This window comes from Polypterus senegalus, chromosome 11 (assembly GCF_016835505.1).
Source record: "Polypterus senegalus isolate Bchr_013 chromosome 11, ASM1683550v1, whole genome shotgun sequence".
Classification (NCBI taxonomy): domain Eukaryota; kingdom Metazoa; phylum Chordata; class Cladistia; order Polypteriformes; family Polypteridae; genus Polypterus; species Polypterus senegalus.
This window is the reverse complement of record NC_053164.1, coordinates 146,913,152-146,932,732: the sequence shown is the minus strand read 5'-3', so window position 1 is coordinate 146,932,732 and position 19,581 is coordinate 146,913,152. Positions and strand designations below refer to the sequence as shown.

The 19,581-nt window shown below is 36.4% G+C and overlaps 1 protein-coding gene across 5 annotated transcripts in view; it reads right to left on the bottom strand.

Moving 5' to 3' along the window:
- The window catches only part of dyrk2 (dual-specificity tyrosine-(Y)-phosphorylation regulated kinase 2), a 64,448-nt gene extending 50,701 nt beyond the window's left edge, over positions 1-13,747 (bottom strand). Inside the window, exons 1-2 of one of the 5 annotated variants that reach the window (XR_005635627.1) lie at positions 12,804-13,052; positions 10,875-11,002 (exon numbers count right to left, since the gene is read on the bottom strand). Coding sequence is in view for 1 of the 5 variants with exons in the window: in XM_039769771.1 (XP_039625705.1) it covers positions 10,875-11,002; positions 13,378-13,426 (177 nt within the window). In the remaining 4 variants the exon portion in view is untranslated. The other 4 variants (XM_039769771.1, XM_039769772.1, XM_039769774.1 and 1 more) reach the window with 4 other exon arrangements.
- Between the last annotated feature and the right edge of the window lie 5,834 nt (positions 13,748-19,581).

Here is a 19,581-nt window from a genome sequence, read left to right as displayed (position 1 = left end):
CCTGGTGTTTGGCATGGTACCTGAGGGTTCTGAGCAATAGCGCCCCCTACTGCTACTATATATATATATATATATATATATATATATATATATATATATATATATATATATATATATATAATAAAACCATTATTATATTATATATTATATAATATATATATAATGTATGAATAAAACCATTTCAGGTGACTACCTGTTGAAGCTCATCGAGAGAATGCCAAGAGTGTGTAAAGCTGTAATCAGAGCAAAGGGTGGCTCTTTTGAAGAAACTAGAATATAAAACATGTTTTCAGTTATTTCACCTTTTTTTGTTAAGTACATAACTCCACATGTGTTCATTCATAGTTTTGATGCCTTCAGTGAGAATCTACCAATGTAAATGGTCATGAAAATAAAGAAAACACATTGAATGAGGAGGTGTGTCCAAACTTTTGGCCACAAAAACAATCATCTCTTCTAACCCTTTAACTGCAAAATCTTTACTAAACAACTATGGCTGTGGCTGTTTATATAGACTTTTGTACATTTGCCAGTTTGTTCATGAATCACTAAGTAGCTAGCATATCTTATACCTTGCTATGATGTTGCAGACTTGGGATACTGTATTATGACATGAAAGTAACAATGGACATCACACATAAGATGGTATGTAATGTCATGACTGCCATTTTTTGTCTAGGAAGACAAGAAACTCACTGCTGCAATTTTGACCAGTCCATGGGAGATAATTTCTGCATTTGTGTTATCAACTTCTTCTTGCTTTCCTTAATAAGAGGCCATTATTTTTAACATTATTTAAAGCTCCATGCATTTAACAGACTTTGGCACTCTCTCTCAATTTGTATTAAGGATTTTTTTTAACAAATTCCTCTTTTCTTTATAAAAAAAAAAAAAAAAAAACTTATCCTGAGTGAAGATGAACACCACTTTCATGAATGAAAAATGCTGACAGTTTATACTCTGTCACTTGAAATATGGGTATATAATTCAGCTATACAGTGCTAAGTGGTGCATCACCAGGAAATAATTGTGTGACAAAGATGACAATTATATACCTTTCAAATTTTTAATTTGTGAAATATATTAAAATTTACACTGTCCCAGTTAATGTAAAGAAGCCAATGTGTTTTACAGTCCCAGGAAGCATACAAAGAAACATAGATGTAAGTAAAAGAAAGGGACTGGGTGTAATATGTTTGATTAATCACAAGTGATGTCACCTATGGTTTGGCCACAATAATCAGTCCAGCGTAGTTGGCAGATGTTTACCTAATCATCAGGGCCACTTAAAAGGCCATTGCACTATTATAATACACTCAAAACTAGGTTTAGTGCATACTTCCCCATTGACTTCAATCCATTTAGTTAAGTTCAGTGAAATTCCTGAATATTTCCACTAATTGGCTGAACTCAAGGTAAAGCAAATTTAGTTGGGCTATACATAAAATTATGCCACATTCTGGTAAATTCATAGCCTTAGTTGTGTTGAAAGTTTGGGGATTTAAAATTTTATTTTATATTTAGTCATGGTTTTCCATTCACTGGAGTCTAATCAAATGAATAAAAAATGAAAATAAGGAAAGAAAAAGAAAAATATAGAAGTTGAAATAACCACTCCCTGGGTAATTTTGAAATGACAAACTAATCTGTAACTGAAGTCACACAGAATGTTTCTCTGTTTTAGCTCTCTAATGCTTTTCAAACACTTTTATATTATTTTTTAATTTAAAATTTCAAAAAGAAGTATTGCGTGCTCTGTTTGAAATATTCCAAATCGATTATTCCCAACAAATTAAAATAAAAAGTGTGTTAAGTTGGATCAACAAACAGACATGACAATGACAGCATGTGCTTTTCACATTTTGTGCAAATGCACACAAAAATGGTGGCAATGCAGTGCAATATATTTATTTACTGCCTGCTGAACTCCATTCCAGGTTAAATTTTATGGGCTCAGTTATGACCTCATTAGCAGAGATGACTTACCTCTGCTGTATTGTACTGGTTTGACTGAAAATAAATATGTTTCTTAAAAGTGTACAGCCTAGCACTTTGTAAGAGATTTACTTAATATCCATGCATTTTCAGCTTTGATTAATTCAAGGCCCAGGTGAACACTAAAATGTGGAAAAAGAAAATATATATAGAAAAATATGTCTCTACTAGCCAACCCGCGGCATACCATACACCGCATAATCAGGCCGGTTTTTTAATGATTTTTAAGCACAGGGAGAAAATTAACATTTGAAAAATCGGTAATGTAATAAATCAGCAATAAAAGTAATATTGTAACAATGCACGGAACGAACCAACACACAATCGTCCATGACTGAGAACTGGCAGACCACCATCGCTCATGTGCCCACCTCCAACTCGTCACTTGAGTCGTTGTCATCTTTGCATAGTCCAGATGCACATGTGACTCACGTAGACTTTCCGTGATCCTGCAGGAGCATCTAAGAAGACGTATGTTTATCGCGGATGGGAATTGCTGTATGTAGCGTGTAAAACAGTTTGCTATGGTGCACGCGGTCATGCGTCGTAACCGGAAACTCGATTTTTAAAGACTGCTTACTTCATTGTGTTTTAACCTCAGTTGTAAAGGATTGTTTTAAGGATACCATGGGATACCCCTCGCAAACCGTTTTACACGCTGCATATGGCGATTCACCTCCACGAGAAACATGCCTCTATGAACAGTCAACGTGGCTTGGAGGTGCCAGGAGTTGGTGGGCGTGGCTCCTGCCTGCGTGCACCATAGGTGTCTTACTTGTCGGCGGCTCAGTGAATCCACGCCCCTTCCGGTGTGCTTTCCATGGTTGTCTTGCCTTAGTGAATTATATATATAGATTATTACAATGAGAGATAAGTCAGTCCTCATACTTGTACAAGGCTATACTAAGAATCACTGTTTGAATCTGAATATGCTTAAAAAAATTATATATTGAAATAACAAGGGTTGAAAACATACAGAAAATCATTTGTATTTCTCAGGCTGTCAATACAGACAACCATTAGAAACAAAGAAATAACACAAATATTAATAAATAATGTCAGCTCAAGTACATTTTACTTTAACTGAAAGTTTATAAAGAGATGATAACTTTTGTTTAGTCCTAAATGTTATTCCTTGATGAGCTATGCCTGTGCAGAACACTCAACTGACATTCCACACTGCATATTATCAATTTATCTTCTACTAGCATTTCTTTTTCAGTTTTTCATTTTTCTAAAGACTGATGGAAAAAAACAAAACTGATTAATGACTCTACTTAATTTGCTTCAGCAATCATGAGCAATTTCACATGGTTTTTAATGTGCATGACAATAACAAAGATGGTACAAACTTTTTACAAATTCTACTGTCTCTGATTAAATCAGTTTATGGGTGCAGAGAATCAAATTTTTATGCAGGTCTGTGTTTTAAAATGTCACAGTCATTTGAAAGTTTTCACATGCACAGGTCACCAACACCTCATGCTTTACAGACAAAAATAATGCACAAAAAGTATAATAATAATAAAAATAATAATAATAATAAAAGTACAACACACACACAGTACAAACTTACATGTAACAACCAGAATATTAAACAATTGTTAGAATCTATTCATATACACTGCTCAATTAAGCTTCAGGGGTATCAATCTGTCCATTTAGGAAGCATAAGTGATTGTAAATCAACTTCATCTGCTTAGGTGCAAATGAAAGTTACAACAGGTGCACTGGAGAGGCAACAGCAAGACAACCCCCAAAAGGGAATGGTTTGCAGGTGGTGGACACAGACAATTGCTCTGTCCCTACCCTTCCTGACCAATTCTTCACTAGTTTTGCTAATGTCCTTGTCACTCCGGATAGCATAAGGTGGTACTTGCAGCCGATTCAGTGTGCACAGGTAGTCCAGCTGCTCCAGGATGGCACATCCATATGTGCCTTTGCAATGTTTGCATAGAAAAAAAAAACAAAAAAGTGATGGGCCATCACACCAGGAGAGTTGGGCAGGGCAGTAGAAGGGTATCAACCAAGCAACCAGACTGGTTTCTGCTCCACTATTTCAGGAGAAACAGGAGGAGTACTACCAGAGCCCTACAAAATGACCTCCAGCTGGCTATACACACTACTGAGTCATACTATGAGTTGCTGTGAAGAAATTCACGCAAGATGGATCAGCCTGTGATTTGAATTTTTGATTTTCAATGCAATGTTGAATCCAGCTCTCAATGGATGATTTTGGTTTCCATTGACTGCTGTTACAACATTTTGTTCTCAAAGAATTACACAGTATTATTCAGTAAAGATTTTGTATTTGAATATTAAGTTCTTTCCCTTAAGTGTTCCCTTAATTTTTACTGAGGATTATTCAAATCATAAGTTTTGCTACTTTTACAGGCCTAAAGGCATCAAAGTATTTGGCAACATGACAAACTTTAGAAATAACATAAAAATCTATATCAAAAGGCAGCATAATATAATAATATATAGTGTGGTCCAGATCTAATTATGCAATTTTCGTTACGCTATAACTTGTTAAATTTATTATATAGAAAATCACCCAAAAAATCCCAGACCATACAGAAGTGTATGAACTGACGACATGAAGAATCGCCTTCATGCCAAACTGGAATCGTCCTTGCACAAATCAAAGTCATCCAGACGATCTGGATCTGCATAATTAGATCTGGACCACCCTGTATTATTAATTTTATAAAAGTCTCCAATATAGTTTACTTGGGCTGTGTGAAATGCAGAGGGTAAAATATTTTGGTTAAACAGGAAATGCAAACATTAAATGAAACAGACAGAATAACTGCAGGAAATACCCAAGCAAACTCAAAATGATAAATACACAATGTTTAAATAGGTTACCTCTGTTCTATTTAATACATTACTTGTTTATTATTTGATTAATATATGATATTCCTTATCTGTTAGTATTATTATTTATTTTTTGTCTAATTAGGTTTTCCCTGTCAATTTTATTTACTTATTTTGTTTTAATGCTTTTTTTTATTGTTATACTATGTTCCTTATATTTTATCGAAAAAAAAGAAGGCTGGGAAGTGATTTTAGGTGAATGTCACAAATAATCATTTATTAAGTTATGACAGTAACTGTTCTCAAATTTATAAGTTTATTTTTCAATATTTACATATTCTATAACTAATTTTATGTACTATGGCAGAAAGTCAACTTTTTTACTTTTTTTATTTCCGGGTGGTTCATTGAGTGAGTTTCTTTGGAGACATTTCTGAGTACTATTTTGTTCATTGGATTTACTGCTTTTTGTTGACTTTTTGCTTCTATTCATCGGAATTCGTTTCCAACCAAAGATGTACATGTCAAGTTAAATATGAGTGATTGCAGTTAAGAGACCCTGCAATTGCCTGGCTTTCCACTTCGGTTTGATTGTTGCCAAAATGGAGCTCACGTTCTCCAAGAACTATAATATAGTTTTGCAATAAAGATGAATGGATGTAACTCACAATCAGCATCTACTTAAATATTTAACCTACTAAAGTGCAGCTGTTTGGATCCTGACTATATCAGATGAGGTGTGTATTCCATCAGGTTTAGTAAACAGGACAAATAAAAGTGGCATAATCTCCAAAGCAGTTTAATAAGACAAGAATGCAAGTTAGTATGGAACAGAAAATATTTTAAATGCTTTTAAGGTGTCTTAATGAATTCCATAGGAAGATGGATTCTGACTGCTCGATTATGTAAATCAAATATCCTTTTCCTTGAAAAAAAATTATTTTATGTCCAATACGGAGGTAAATATTCACACTTTAAAACTGGATACTGGCATCTAATATATACACAACTAGCCCAGAGTAGAAATATTTAAAAAAAATAAGAATAAAAAACACACACACACTTAAATGTCAAGTTCTACTCAAAGAAGTGCCTGTTTGTATGGAACGTCTATACTTTTTTTTTTAACTCTCCAAGCCAAAAAGCCACCTTGATTACTTAACAGTCTGTGTGCCCATCCATTTGCTATGTCTCTGTCATTCTAAAATATTATACATCACAAACATTAACACTGCTTTCACAAGTCCCATACCAAAATGTACATAACAGAGACATATTAATTGAATGGCACACCACAACCATTAACACCGAGGTCAATGTTGAAACCCATCTTAGACAGGTAGCACAGCTAGTGCCAAATAAAAAGGTACTGGCAAAATACTTCTAATCCTGTTCAATAATATACTTCAGCATTGCAAACATATGTTATGCAGTCAGGTCAAATGTCTGTTTAATGCAGAAGTAACATGAACCTTGAGATACTATAATTAAACAATGCTTTAAACTGTACTCTGGTCCAATAGGGGATTGCATGTTTACTCCTAGCACTTTTTCCCCCTTTCTAAAGTTTTATCCTTTGGAGAACCTTATTTAGCAACTGCACCTCCAAGGCATTTGCAGGACTCAGCACAGGTATGCAAACATATTCCTACCATGTGTTTAGTCTGTGAAATGTTGGTTTGGGGCCAACATTTTTCCCTCTGGGCATTTTATTTAGTAACCGCACCAGCACTTTATTCCACCTAGGGTCAGTGCCAGGTAACCCTGCTACTTTTAAAAATAATTGTACTTTTATCATTGAGAATAATATATCATGGATCTGTGTTTTGCTTCTACTTACAAGAAGGGAACAGATAGGTCAGTGGAATAAAGCCAAGTTATTCTTTGCACAACCTTAATATTAAAAAGTAAACTGGGCCAAAGATGGAATTGGCTATGCCACATTTAGCTTTCAGCTCCATTTAAATGTAGAAATACTTTTTATTATGATGCAGAACAATGGGGTTTATAGTAAAAAGGAATGTCTAACAGCTACCAATATTTACATACTGCACAACATACAAACTACTTAAATATTAGTACCTATAATATACCACTCATGCTTTCCTAAGCTAAAGGACCTATCATTCAAGGTTGTTTGCAACTTCTTATCTTTCATTGCATTTGAAATTAAGCTTGCAGTTGCTACCCTCTAAAGGGAGGAAATTCAACTACTGAAGGTCTGTAACGGTCATTGTAAAACTTTTATATTTTAAGAGCTTCTCACTATATGGAGGAGTTTATAGACAACAGTGATTACTCTATGTAAGCTCGCTTGCAGCCGATTTTTATAAAAATATCTTAATTAAAAGTTGATTATGTGCTAAATGTTACATTTGTACATGTTTTATCTTCTGAGGTAAAAATGTTTTGTTTTTTTATAAATCAATATGAATACTCTTTATCATTTTTTTTTTTTTTTTTTGTCTTTATTTCTAACAAACTTTAGGGTGAACAATAACACAAGTGAAAATATGACCAAAAATGAATTCTTGTCTCAAATTCAAATAAAGTAAACTTCCTAAGTTATAAATAATTCATAGCATATTTAAGTGAAATATTCGCTTAACAGCAAGAACTGGCTTACTATTAAGAATGCAAAAACGTATAGCCAACATAGATATCTAGGAATACTCTGAGAATTCTGACTTGGGCAAATCTTTTCAGACTTTAACATGTTTCATTGCTCTTGTTTGACATGTTATTTGAACACTTTATTGTTTCTGATTTATCTTTTAAAATATTTAAATTTTCTTTTAAACTGAAAAAGACTTTGATTAGGAATTTTACTGAACAAGTTTTAGCTATGATAACATAAGTGTAATCACAGTAAACATTATAAATAACATTTTTTTTGTTATCTGACAACACTAATCAGAAATGTGATGAGATGTCTAGTTGGTGATAAGTTGCCATGGAGGTAAGGGTGGAATAGGGTACGTACTGAACCTGGTGAAGCCCTAAGATGCAGAAAAAAATGCCTCAGTGGCTGAAAAAAGGATATTGGCACGTTGTGGTAACTTTAACCAGTGCAGTAAGGGCTCTGAAAACAAAATGCCTAAAGGCACCAGGTAAAGACTTGACACAACCAAAATAAAGTAATAGGACTGAATACCTGCAAATCAACAATCCTGAATCATATGGCCCTTTTAAGTATGACAGTGGGGGTGTGACAGTATTAAGGTTCATGACAGGAGGGCAGTCACTGCACCTTGTTGACCCTTTCAGAGATGCAGTCTGATTCAATACTATACATAAGATACTATACATACTACATATTTCCTTCAAGTTAAACATCAGTCTTTAATATTGACAGCGCTTAGGACATAAAAGGAGTTTTTTAGATTTCAGCTAAATATTATGTTGAAGTTGTGTATTTTTTTTTACCCATATTAAATTCCATGAGTTTTGGTCAATGAATTACGCAATAGATGGTTCCAATAAGGCTAGAAAATTAAATTAATAAAAATTAAAACAGCAAGATGCCTCCTGCAAATTGTCATTAAAATCTAAAAATTATAATAAGAACAGCTAAAATAGAAGCTGTGAACTTTGCTGTTGGAAACTTTATCACTGATTTTTAGTATGTACAAATCCTTCAGTCTGCACCTGAAAATACTCTAAACTGAAGGTCTTTCACTTTGTGTTTGTTTAACTTTCTTTATTTCTGTGATTTTTAACTGTAGGAAGGTGGAAAAAGAACAGCTAATCAGTAACTTAAAAAAAAAAAAACTTACCACCCACCTTGAAATCTTTGCATTCCTTTACCTTATAGCCATCTTGAAAATGTATTTGAGGTGCTTGGTTTGATGTACCAAATGTAAAGATGTAAAGACAATAATCAGGTAATTTTACTGTACCAGTTAAAGATAGCTATGTATGGTTAATAAGTATATTGCTAGCCAATATAAGAATCTGGGTCCCATATCAAACCTCACCATTCAAAGCTGTCAGAAAACACTGTACTTATTATTCTTATGATTATACACTAATATGCTGTTATTCATTGTTCTGTTAGGTTTTATTGTATCTTTGTTATATTTTATGCTAAATTATATCAACGCTTTTCTCTGTAAAGTGCAGGATGATATGGTTTCCTGTGAAAGATAATAATATTAGTTCATTATGTGTTAATTTAATGCACAAAGGTCAACAAAGGGACATGTAAGCAAATATACTAACTCAATCATGGGATTTATTGAAATGCAAAATGATCAGTAGTCATGTTTATATATATTTTCATATTCAATCAGTGACATTGAAATGATTTACACTGGCTTAATATACATTTGGCAACATACTTTTCTCTAATAATTTTATAATGCAACACAAAATTATTTCATCATTGTTGCAAAAATCAAATTAAATGTACCCTTTTAAATACAAGATACAAAACTCATTTGTCAGCTGATCACGATTTACAGGACCACAACACTAAAAATGCCCAAGCGGATATGTGTTTTGGTTACAATAAGTAAATGACTTGGTTAAGGATATTACCAAGTGAAAATGGTATTTACATCGAAACATTTTTAAAATATGTGCTAAGAAATTGATAATGTATTCTACAGTGTAAAATCCATCTTTAAAAGCGGGTACTATTACAAATGTCATATTTATCACTGTTTAAAATGGTAAAAAAAAAAAAAAATTAAGTGCATTATCTGTGCTTTTAACCAGATAGTTTGTTATGCCACCTACTGATCCACAAAATAAACTAATACCCTGACATTACACATGTGGCAACTTGAAATTTAGAGTAGAAAAGTCAAGGTCAACCAAGGAATATATCCACATCTCCTGTACTACTGCATGAGCACATACTTGGCAAGAAATGTCACTTGCCAATACCTCATAATGTTGTCACATTCCAAAGAACCTAAGCGCACAGCTGCCTCTCATTCATGAAACAGGTCTCTGCAAGATACCACCTATATCATCGAATGTAAACCAAAAACATCCTTTAATTTCAAAAAAGATTCACTCAAAATTGAATAGTGACTAAAATATAAACTCTGGTATAGGTGGAGTGGTGGCTCTGAGGCTAGGGATCTGCACTGGCAATTGGAAGGTTGCCGGTTCGAATCCCATAAATGCCAAAAAGGGACTCTGCTCTGTTAGGCCCTTGTGCAAGGCCCTTAACCTTCAATTGATGACCGCTTTGAGTAGTGAGAAAAGCACTATATAAATGCAAAGAATTATTATTATAGCAAGCTGGATCGCATTAAAATGACAAATATAAGCATCATAACCCAGTCACTTCCATTTGCTAAGATATAAAATACAAATGATGCATCAAAGAGACAGATTCTAATGCCAGACAAAGTATCTGAACAATTTTTATTAAATATAAAAATATTATTACATAAATTAATATTTGCCAGGCTGAAGGCAAGAAACCATAAGTCACACATAAACAGCCAAGCATTAATATCCTTTCCACTCACACATGAAAAACCTACAGTGCACTACTAACTTTGTGAGTCATTGCATTAACACAATGAGTAAAAACAAATAAATAAATAAAACAAGCTGTGTCTGGAACAGTAAAAAATAAGCCATTGCTCCACAAAATGCTTAGGAATATGTTGCTTCTATCTGACCACTATGCACCTAAATAACTGCCAGCTATCCGCCTACTCAGCAAGCCTGGCACATTTGGTGCCTCTGCTAAATATGATCCATGTACAATTCTTGTACAGTGAACATAACTGATAAACTTAGCATTATGTATATTAGGCATTAACAAAATGGCACATTTACTCTGCTAAAGCTTTGTTTAAATAGCAAGACAAGCATTTATCACAAAGACATGAACATTGTACATACTAATAAATAATGAAATAGTCACAAATTCAGAGCAAATCTCCAGACGTAATAAAAAAGTGCCTTCCTCCCAGTGTGAGAAAATGAAACCAACCAATGCATTTAACTTTATATATCGTCTGCAAGTCCGTTTTACCACTGAATGGAATATACCTGCTTTCAGTTATGCTTTTATGTGTTCAGCTGCCCCTTACCGAGTGCGTGTTGATATTCCTGAGGGGTGGCAGTGAGATGGGGGATGGAGGGTCAATCTGAGTGGTGGCCAGGAGATCCCCCGCACCAACCCCAGGGGAAGACTGTAGTGGGCGGGGCTCCTCTCCGGCTGTGAGAAGACAGAGGGAGAAAAAAAAAGAGAGAGGAATTAGCATCTTATTCCAAACAAAAATCTCCTAGTGCAGAAATTGTTGCAAGCTCTGAGTGAAGTGACAAAAACATACAGAACAGTTTTAATTATATAAGACATAAATAATTATTCATGCCATGCGCTGCCCATTATCACTGTCTATTACACTTTCTTTTACAGCAACACAAATATTTTACTGTTTGTTTTTTAATATAACTTGATTTCTTTTTCACATCAATTTTGATACATTTTTAGGAAACAGCTTATAAACAAAATTTACAGTGTAAGGAGCTATACTAAGGTAGCCCAAAGTACTATCCACAGAACCTAAAAATGAAAATGACCATGAAAAACGATAAGGGATCCCCACTTCTATTAGAGAAAGAGTGAAAAAAACTAACTTTTAAAAAATGTGGTCTCCAAATTAAACAAGCCAAATTGTAAGACATAATTCTATAAAGAACACCATACAAAAATAACTAGCTTAACTGTAAAGGGAACATCAATCAAAAACTATAAAGCTCACAATAACCATGAAAAACAATATAACATGGTAGGGTAATAAAATCCAGCGATTAAAAAAACACTGCAGTGGAGTTATAACCCACTTGAAAGAAACAGATCTGAACATTTGGGCAATGTAAATACACTATATATAGAGTTATTTACAGTGTCATCTTTACACGTCTCTTCATGGTGTCATTAACAAATAAAAAGATCCTCACTGAAAATGGCTAGGAAAACAGTTATGACAGAATTAATGCACTTAACAAATGATTATTTACACATATTAATATACACACAAATGATTTATATGTATATCTGTATAGGGTTCTATATTAGATATTATATAAAAAATGCACATACAGCACATATGCATATCAATATACATATATTGTACATAAAACAAACACATTCTTTTTATTTATTTTTCTAAATTGGGTTACCACAGACCCATTTGCAGCATTCGATTAATCTAATGCCACAACAGAAAAAATGTAATAATCCAATATTGATTTTCCGGTATGGTTATGTAAATGCATGGGCTAAAAATTAACAAAAAAGAAAAAATGTTCAAAACGAAAAAGTGAAAATGAGAATCGAACGTCCCCCAAAATAAAGATTTTTTTTGCTTAGATGTCAATCAATCCCCTAAAAATAAATCATTGCACCAATAGACCACCTGATTGAAAAAACGCCACAAATTTAATACTACTAATGTGTATAAGCACACAGGCAACGAAGAGACTGGGATGCTAGAAATTCATATTATAAAAATATTAGTTCATATGCTGAAAATACGGTGTAACTAAGATATAAATTTGCAACAAGTAACACGACTAATCAAGGAATCCAAAAAATACAAATTCTAATAGCGCAAGCTTGACATTTTCGGAAAAACAATTAAAATCGTAATTATGATGACCACTACAATCACTAGAAAGCGGCCAGTGAAATCTTTCAAAAACGATATGCTTACATAAAACAGTGACGGCGAATAAAAGTACATCATCTGCGGCTTGAGTAAAATACAAAAGTGGTGAGACAAAAGCCCGATATCAGTATTGCATAAAATAAATTTGCCAATTATAACAAAAAGTGAAAAGCATTAGAAGACGATGCCGAATGTGACAGCAGCGCTTGTTCCACACCAGATGACACCTACCTCGCAAATAAAAATGCAAATTGATCAACAAAAGCTGGCCGAGCTGCCATGGCTGCACAAAACAAAGGTGAGTGAACAATTCATTCACCCCCACCCCCCTTGCGATTAGCGCACCTCAGAGAAATGTTCCATATATGCGTGGCTCCTCGCGGCCAGCAGTGCGCGAGTGTGCGAGTGACACCCTGGTGGCTCGAAGCTTTATCACTCTGATTGCTATTTGTGGACCTCACACCCTCCTGGGACACAGTGAGCAGAAAGACCCCTCCCCTGCTCTGTGAAATCAACTCTCTCGGCTGTCTCTGCAACCAGATGATTTGTAAGATAAATGTTAAAAAGGAGGAGCAAGGGGGATGGGGAGATCCACACAAAACACCTCTCGAAATTAGCTCCTGAGCGAGCTCCATCGGTTCTGTAGCGCCCTGATGTGGCGTGACACAAGCAGCACATTGCATTCTCGTTTTAAAGAGGGAGGCAGAAATCGCGCACACACCGTTGACTTGCTTTACGTGACGTTACGTCACTCCTTTCAATCCCCCCATGGTCCCCTCCAAAAGTTTGCAGCGTACAGTTCAAGTCGTACACTGTCACTACTCAAAAACGTAATAGTACACGCCTTGCCGAGCAGAAGTAGTCATTCTTAGGGGCGAACAAGGATGCAGAGTGCCTACAGGGACATGTTCCTCCTTACCAGTCGGGTAGACGGTAGCAGCGGCGGCGGCGAGTTTCTTAGTTAACATGGCCGCTTAGACAGAGAGAGAACCCCCACGCTCAGTCACGCTTCAGGATATCTCCACCTTTCTCCACTCGCTCACTCCAGTCAGCCACATTTAGGCAGGCATCCTCCGGGCAAAGAAGTGCATTGGATCGCGAGGTCATCACCATGGCCCGCGAATGAAGAACGCCGATGGCGATCCCTCCTTCGTTGCTTCGTTTTTCCTCGATTTAAGAAGGTTACTACGCATAATCTCTCGGGCTCTGTAATCTCTGCGTGCTTCAAATGCCGCTCATCCGGTTGCTAAGCGAAACCAAACTCGACGCGCCCCGCACATGCGCGTCTGCCACTCCTTGCTGACCGCGAAGGGCAGAGGAAAGGAGACGATAAACTGTTTGGAAAATCGTGAATGTTTGTCTGGATTTGTACCTGCCTTAAAGCAATACGAGTTTATCTCCGCCCTCATCGAAAATGAACGTGAAATGTGTAATGCATTTCCCGAGGGGAGGTAAAACAAAACTAATGATTATTTTTAAAAGATAAATACATACATAAACACTATATATATATATATATATATTCTCATATATATATAATGTGTGTTTGTGTGTGTGCGTATTTTTGATCTGACAAAACGCCTCAAAGTCAGTTAAACATGTACAGAGTACAGTGTAAAATTTTAGCAGCTCAACATGTGGCTGTTCTGCTAGCAAATTACTATTTGTCATTTGCGTTTAAAAAAGAAAAAAAGCTACGTGTAAATACAGTTTTGCTTGCATGTTTGTGAACCCTTTAGAATTTTCAATATTTCTGCATAAATATGACCTAAAACATCATCAGATTTTCACTTAAGTCCTAAAAGTAGATAAAGAGAAACCAGTTAAACAAATGAGACAAAAATATTATACTTGGTCATTTACCAAGTCAAACTTTCAAGCACAACTGTACCAGTTAATATGAAATCAGTTTTCCAGATTCATTATTAGAGTAGTGGGTCCCCAGTATCACTTCCAGGAGTTTTCTCCGGAGATTTTTCCCCCTATAGCCTCAAAATATGCTTTCAATATTAAAGGAATGGCCAGTGTCCTTAAATTGCATTTGTTGGGAGCTTATGTGTTTCTTGAAGATTCTGTAATATTACAGTGCAAAAACAGATTATGAAATAAATATATGTACATTTACACGAAATGTGCAGGACAAATGAAGTAAGTATTTCTACATAGAATATTGTTAGTTTTATTTATATTATCTAAGCCAAAATACACAAAATATGCAGTACAGCCATATAGTTTATTAGCTAAATAAAAGGATGTTAATATGTAAGCCAGTGTATAGCTGGTTGTTTTAGCCTGTTGGTCAGAGGTTTTATTATTTTTGACAGGTTACCCAGACTATAAAGAACAATACATGTTTGGTAGTATACACATAATACAGTATTTGCAGTGGCACAATGGTGTAACACTGAATTTAATTAAGAGTTTGAGAATGTAGGGCTTTGTCTCTCTCTCTCTCTCTCTCTCTCTCTCTCTCTATATATATATATATATATATATATATATATGCAGTATATATATACTGTATATATAATTATACACACATATATGTATATATATATATATATATATATATATATATACTGTGAATATATATACTTATATATAATTTGATACTATCCGTATGTATGGTGTTCATGTCAATACCCTGTATGTATGGTGTTCGCGTCAATACCTAGACTCAATACAAGTTAGAACCATGCAATGGGACGCTGCCTCTGTAGTTCGAACATAACGTGGCAAATGTCAACATATATCTGTTTGAATGCTTCAGTGACACCTCTGGACAGCCGAGTATAGTAAGTCGGTGTTGGTTCGAGCAGATAACAGTAAGTTCGGTTGATTTTTGGAATGTTGATTTGGTGAGGCGTACTTTCCAGGACTAACATCGTCGACTGACTTAAATCCTTCGACAACTCCGGAACCTTAAGTAATTTAGAACATATCGCCATTTGCTTTGTACATCAAAATCTATCTTTGGGCAGTTCAGTTTTGGCATCCGTCCTTCTGACATCTATTGGCAAACTGACTAATGATGGCTGGGTATTAACAACGGTCATTGTTTAAACTTTAGCCAATCTCAGATCTAAAATTACCACACCAACATAATTATTACTCTGACTCTGATTAGAGTCATAAAATACGGTTTGTTTTGAAAATTTGTTTGCCAGAAAAAATCAAATGAGGTGTGCCGAAGAGCTGAGTTCACATCTTGCAGCCCCATTTAAACAGGAAGCTCTTCATTACATCGGCCGAAAAGGTCTATTTTAAGCACAAATCAGTGCCGTGATAACAAAATCATTTCAAGGACTTAAAAAAAAATGATTCTTTGCAGAGAAAGTATGAATTTCATAAACGTAGAATTCGTAGCCTGATTCGATTGGGCTCCTATTTGCTGGTATATATATATATTATATAAAAAATTTTTGGTTGAGATGTGGTCATCTCGGAGAGACACTTTGAAGTCCCACAAGACTTCTTGCATGTCACGCCCTACTTACAAACAATTTCTTGGAGATTCTTTTATGTCCCACGAGCTAGCGAGAAGTGTGTCCCCGGGGGTGGGGGTAGTGGGGTGGGCATGCAAAGCGAGTTGGGGGCATAGCCCCCTAGTGTGTGTATATATATATATATATATATATATATATATATATATATATATATATATATATATACACAAGGGGCACCAGAGAACCCCAAACTACAAACACAGTAAAGCATTACACGTTATTAGGATAAAATAAAAGATTTTTATTCCTTTCCCAGGCACCTGTTCACAATCCTTCCAATAACAAGCCACAATTATAGAATAAATCACAGTAAACCAACAATTCTTCCTCCTTCTCCACCTCCACTGAGTTTTGTCCTCTGACTTATCCATGTAAGGCAGCGGGCTTCCTTTTATGCCAGATCCAGGAATGCTTCTGTGGTCATGCCATGTTTTCTGAAATGTACTTCTGTGCCATAAAGGAAGTAGGGAGGTCCTCCCCTGACAGCTCCCTCTACTGAGATCCAGGGACCATGATAGAGCTGCATTTCTGGACTCCAATTCTCATGCACCCCGGTGGGTGTCCCAACTGGGTTGCCATATGAGGAACACTGCCACCTGGGAAATGGAAAATGTACCAAATCTCAGCTTCCACTGGTTTGTTCAAAGTATCAGTCAGGCTGGGCATAAAGTTATTTCCCTGTCTGGGTAATATCACATCATCCTTCCCAGCCGGGATGACCGCTCACCTCCTACTATATATATATATATATATATATATATATATATATATATATATATATATATATATATATATATATACTAGCAAAATACCAGCGTTTCACAGAGGAGAAGTAGTGTGTTAAAGAATTTATGAAAAAGAAAAGGAAACATTTTAAAAATAACGTAACATGATTGTCAATGTAATTGTTTTGTCACTGTTATGAGTGTTGCTGTCATCAAAGATTTGATTATCATTATTTCTTTCAATCAGTTTCGTATTTGGAGGATGTGTTGTGTTCAAGTTATATTCCATGTTTGTCAACCGTTGTAAAGATAACAGGTTTCATTCATCAAAGTGTTCACTACCCAAATCGGTACTCATGAATCTAAGATGTTTAACAGGCATTCCCGGTATTAAGTTGTGGATTTGCCAGCGAATATCAGCTCGTCTTCCTCTTTATCTGAGTCATCACACACTGCGTGCACGGGTTTACCTTTCCCTGTCCTGCAAAGTCAGTTCACGTGAGCCGCTCAGAGTACATGAATCGAAGCTTCTCAGCTGTGCTTGTGCTATCTCGTGCGATCTCGCGATGTCCATGGCTTTATTAAATGTTAGCTAAGACCTGGCACTTAAAAGTTTCTCTCGCACTTTCATTGAGTTTGTGCCAAACACTAGTCTATCCCTGACTATCTGATCTTCATTTGCATAAGCACAGTCCTTCACCCGCGAATATTTAGCGGCAGCGTGTCTATTGGATTGCTGCCGACGGACGGCCTTATATGGGCAGGCACTCAATTACATGGGAGGCGTGATGATGAGGGATGCAACTCCGCCTCACACGGCGACTGAGCTGCAGGCTATGGCCGTATATATGTACATAAGTAGGTTCCAGTTATGACCATTACATGTAGAATTTCGAAATGAAACCTGCCTAACTTTTGTAAGTAAGCTGTAAGGAATGAGCCTACCAAATTTCAGCCTTCTACCTACATGGAAAGTTGGAGAATTAGTGATGAGTCAGTCAGTCAGTGAGGGCTTTGCCTTTTATTAATTATTTATTTTTTAATTGGATGTGTGATGATGAATGTTGTTACTGCATATGCCCCGCAAGTTGGGTGGGCAATGGGTGAGAAAGAAGATTTTTGGAGTGAGTTGAATGAAGTGATGAACAGTGTACCCAAGGGACAGTTAGTGGTGATTAGAGTGGATTTCAACGGACATGTTGGTGAAGGGAAAAGAGGAGACAAGGAGGTGATGAGTAGTTATGGTGTCAAGGAGAGGAATGAAGAAGGTCAGAGGAAAGTGGATTTTGACAAAAGGATGGACGTAGCTGTGGTGAATACGTATTTTAAGAAGAGGGAGGAACATAGGGTGATGTACAAGAGTGGAGGAAGATGCACACAGGTAAATTACATCCTATGCAGCAGAGTCAATCTGAAGGAGAATGAAGACTGCAAAGTAGTGGCAAGGGAAAATGTAGTTAAGCAGCATACGATGGTGGTCTGTAGGATGACGTTGGAGATCAAGAAGAAGAGAGTGAGGGCAGAGCCAAGGATCAAATGGTGGAAGTTGAAAAAGGAAGACTGCAAGGTTGAGTTTAGGGAGAAAGTGAGACAGGCACTAGCTGGTAGTGAAGAATTACCAGAGAGTTAGGAAACTACAGCAGATGAAGTAAGGGTGACAGCAAGAAGGGTGCTTGGAATGACATCTGGACAGAGGAAGGAGGAAAAGGAAACCTGGTGATGGAATGGGGAAGTACAGGGGATTATACAGAGGAAGAGGATGGCAAAGAAGAAGTGGGATAGTCAGAGAGATGCAGAAAGTAGACAAGAGTACAAGGAGATAAGACGTAAGGTGAAGAGAAAGGTGGCAAAGGCTAAAGAAAAAGCATATGATGAGTTGTATGAGAGGTTGGACACTAAGGAGGGAGAAAAGGACCTGTACCGATTGGCTAGACAGAGGGACCAAGCTGGGAAAGATGTGCAGCAGGTTAGGGTAATAAAAGATAAAGATGGAAATGTACTCACAAGCAAGGATAGTGTGTTGAGCAGATGGAAAGAGTACTTTGAGAGGCTTATGAATGAACAGAACGAGAGAGAGAAGAAGTTGGATGATGTGGAGATAGTGAATCAGGAAGTGAAACAGATTAGCAAGGGGGAAGTAAGGACAGCTATGAAGAGGATGAAGAATGGAAAAGCCGTTGGTCCAGATGACATACCTGTGGAAGCATGGAAGTGTTTAGGAGCAATGGCAGTGGAGTTTTTAACCAGATTGTTTAATGGAATCTTGGAAAGTGAGAGGATGTCTGAGGAGTGGAGAAAAAGTGTACTGGTGCCGATATTTAAGAATAAGGGGGATGTGCAGGACTATAGTAAATACAGGGGGATAAAATTGATGAGCCACAGCATGAAGTTATGGGAAAGAGTAGTGAAAGCTAGGTTAAGAAGTGAGTTGATGATTAGTGAGCAGCAGTATGGTTTCATGCCAAGAAAGAGCACCACAGACGCGATGTGTGCTCCGAGGGTGTTAATGGAGAAGAATAGAGTATGCCAGAAGGAGTTGCATTGCGTCTTTGTGGACCTGGAGAAAGCATATGACAGAGTACCTTGAGAGGAGTTGTGGTATTGTATGAGGAAGTCGGTAGTGGCAGAGAAGTATGTAAAAGTTGTACAGGATATGTACGAAGGAATTGTGACTGAGGTGAGGTTTGCGGTAGGAGTGACGGATGCATTCAAGGTGGAGTTGGGATTACATCACGGATCGGCACTAAGCCCTTTCTTATTTGCAATGGTGATGGACAGGTTGACAGACAAGATTAGACAGGAGTCCCTGTGGACTGTGATGTTTGCTGATGACATTGTGATCTGTAGTGATAGTAGTGAGCAGATTGAGGAGACCCTGGAGAGGTGGAGATA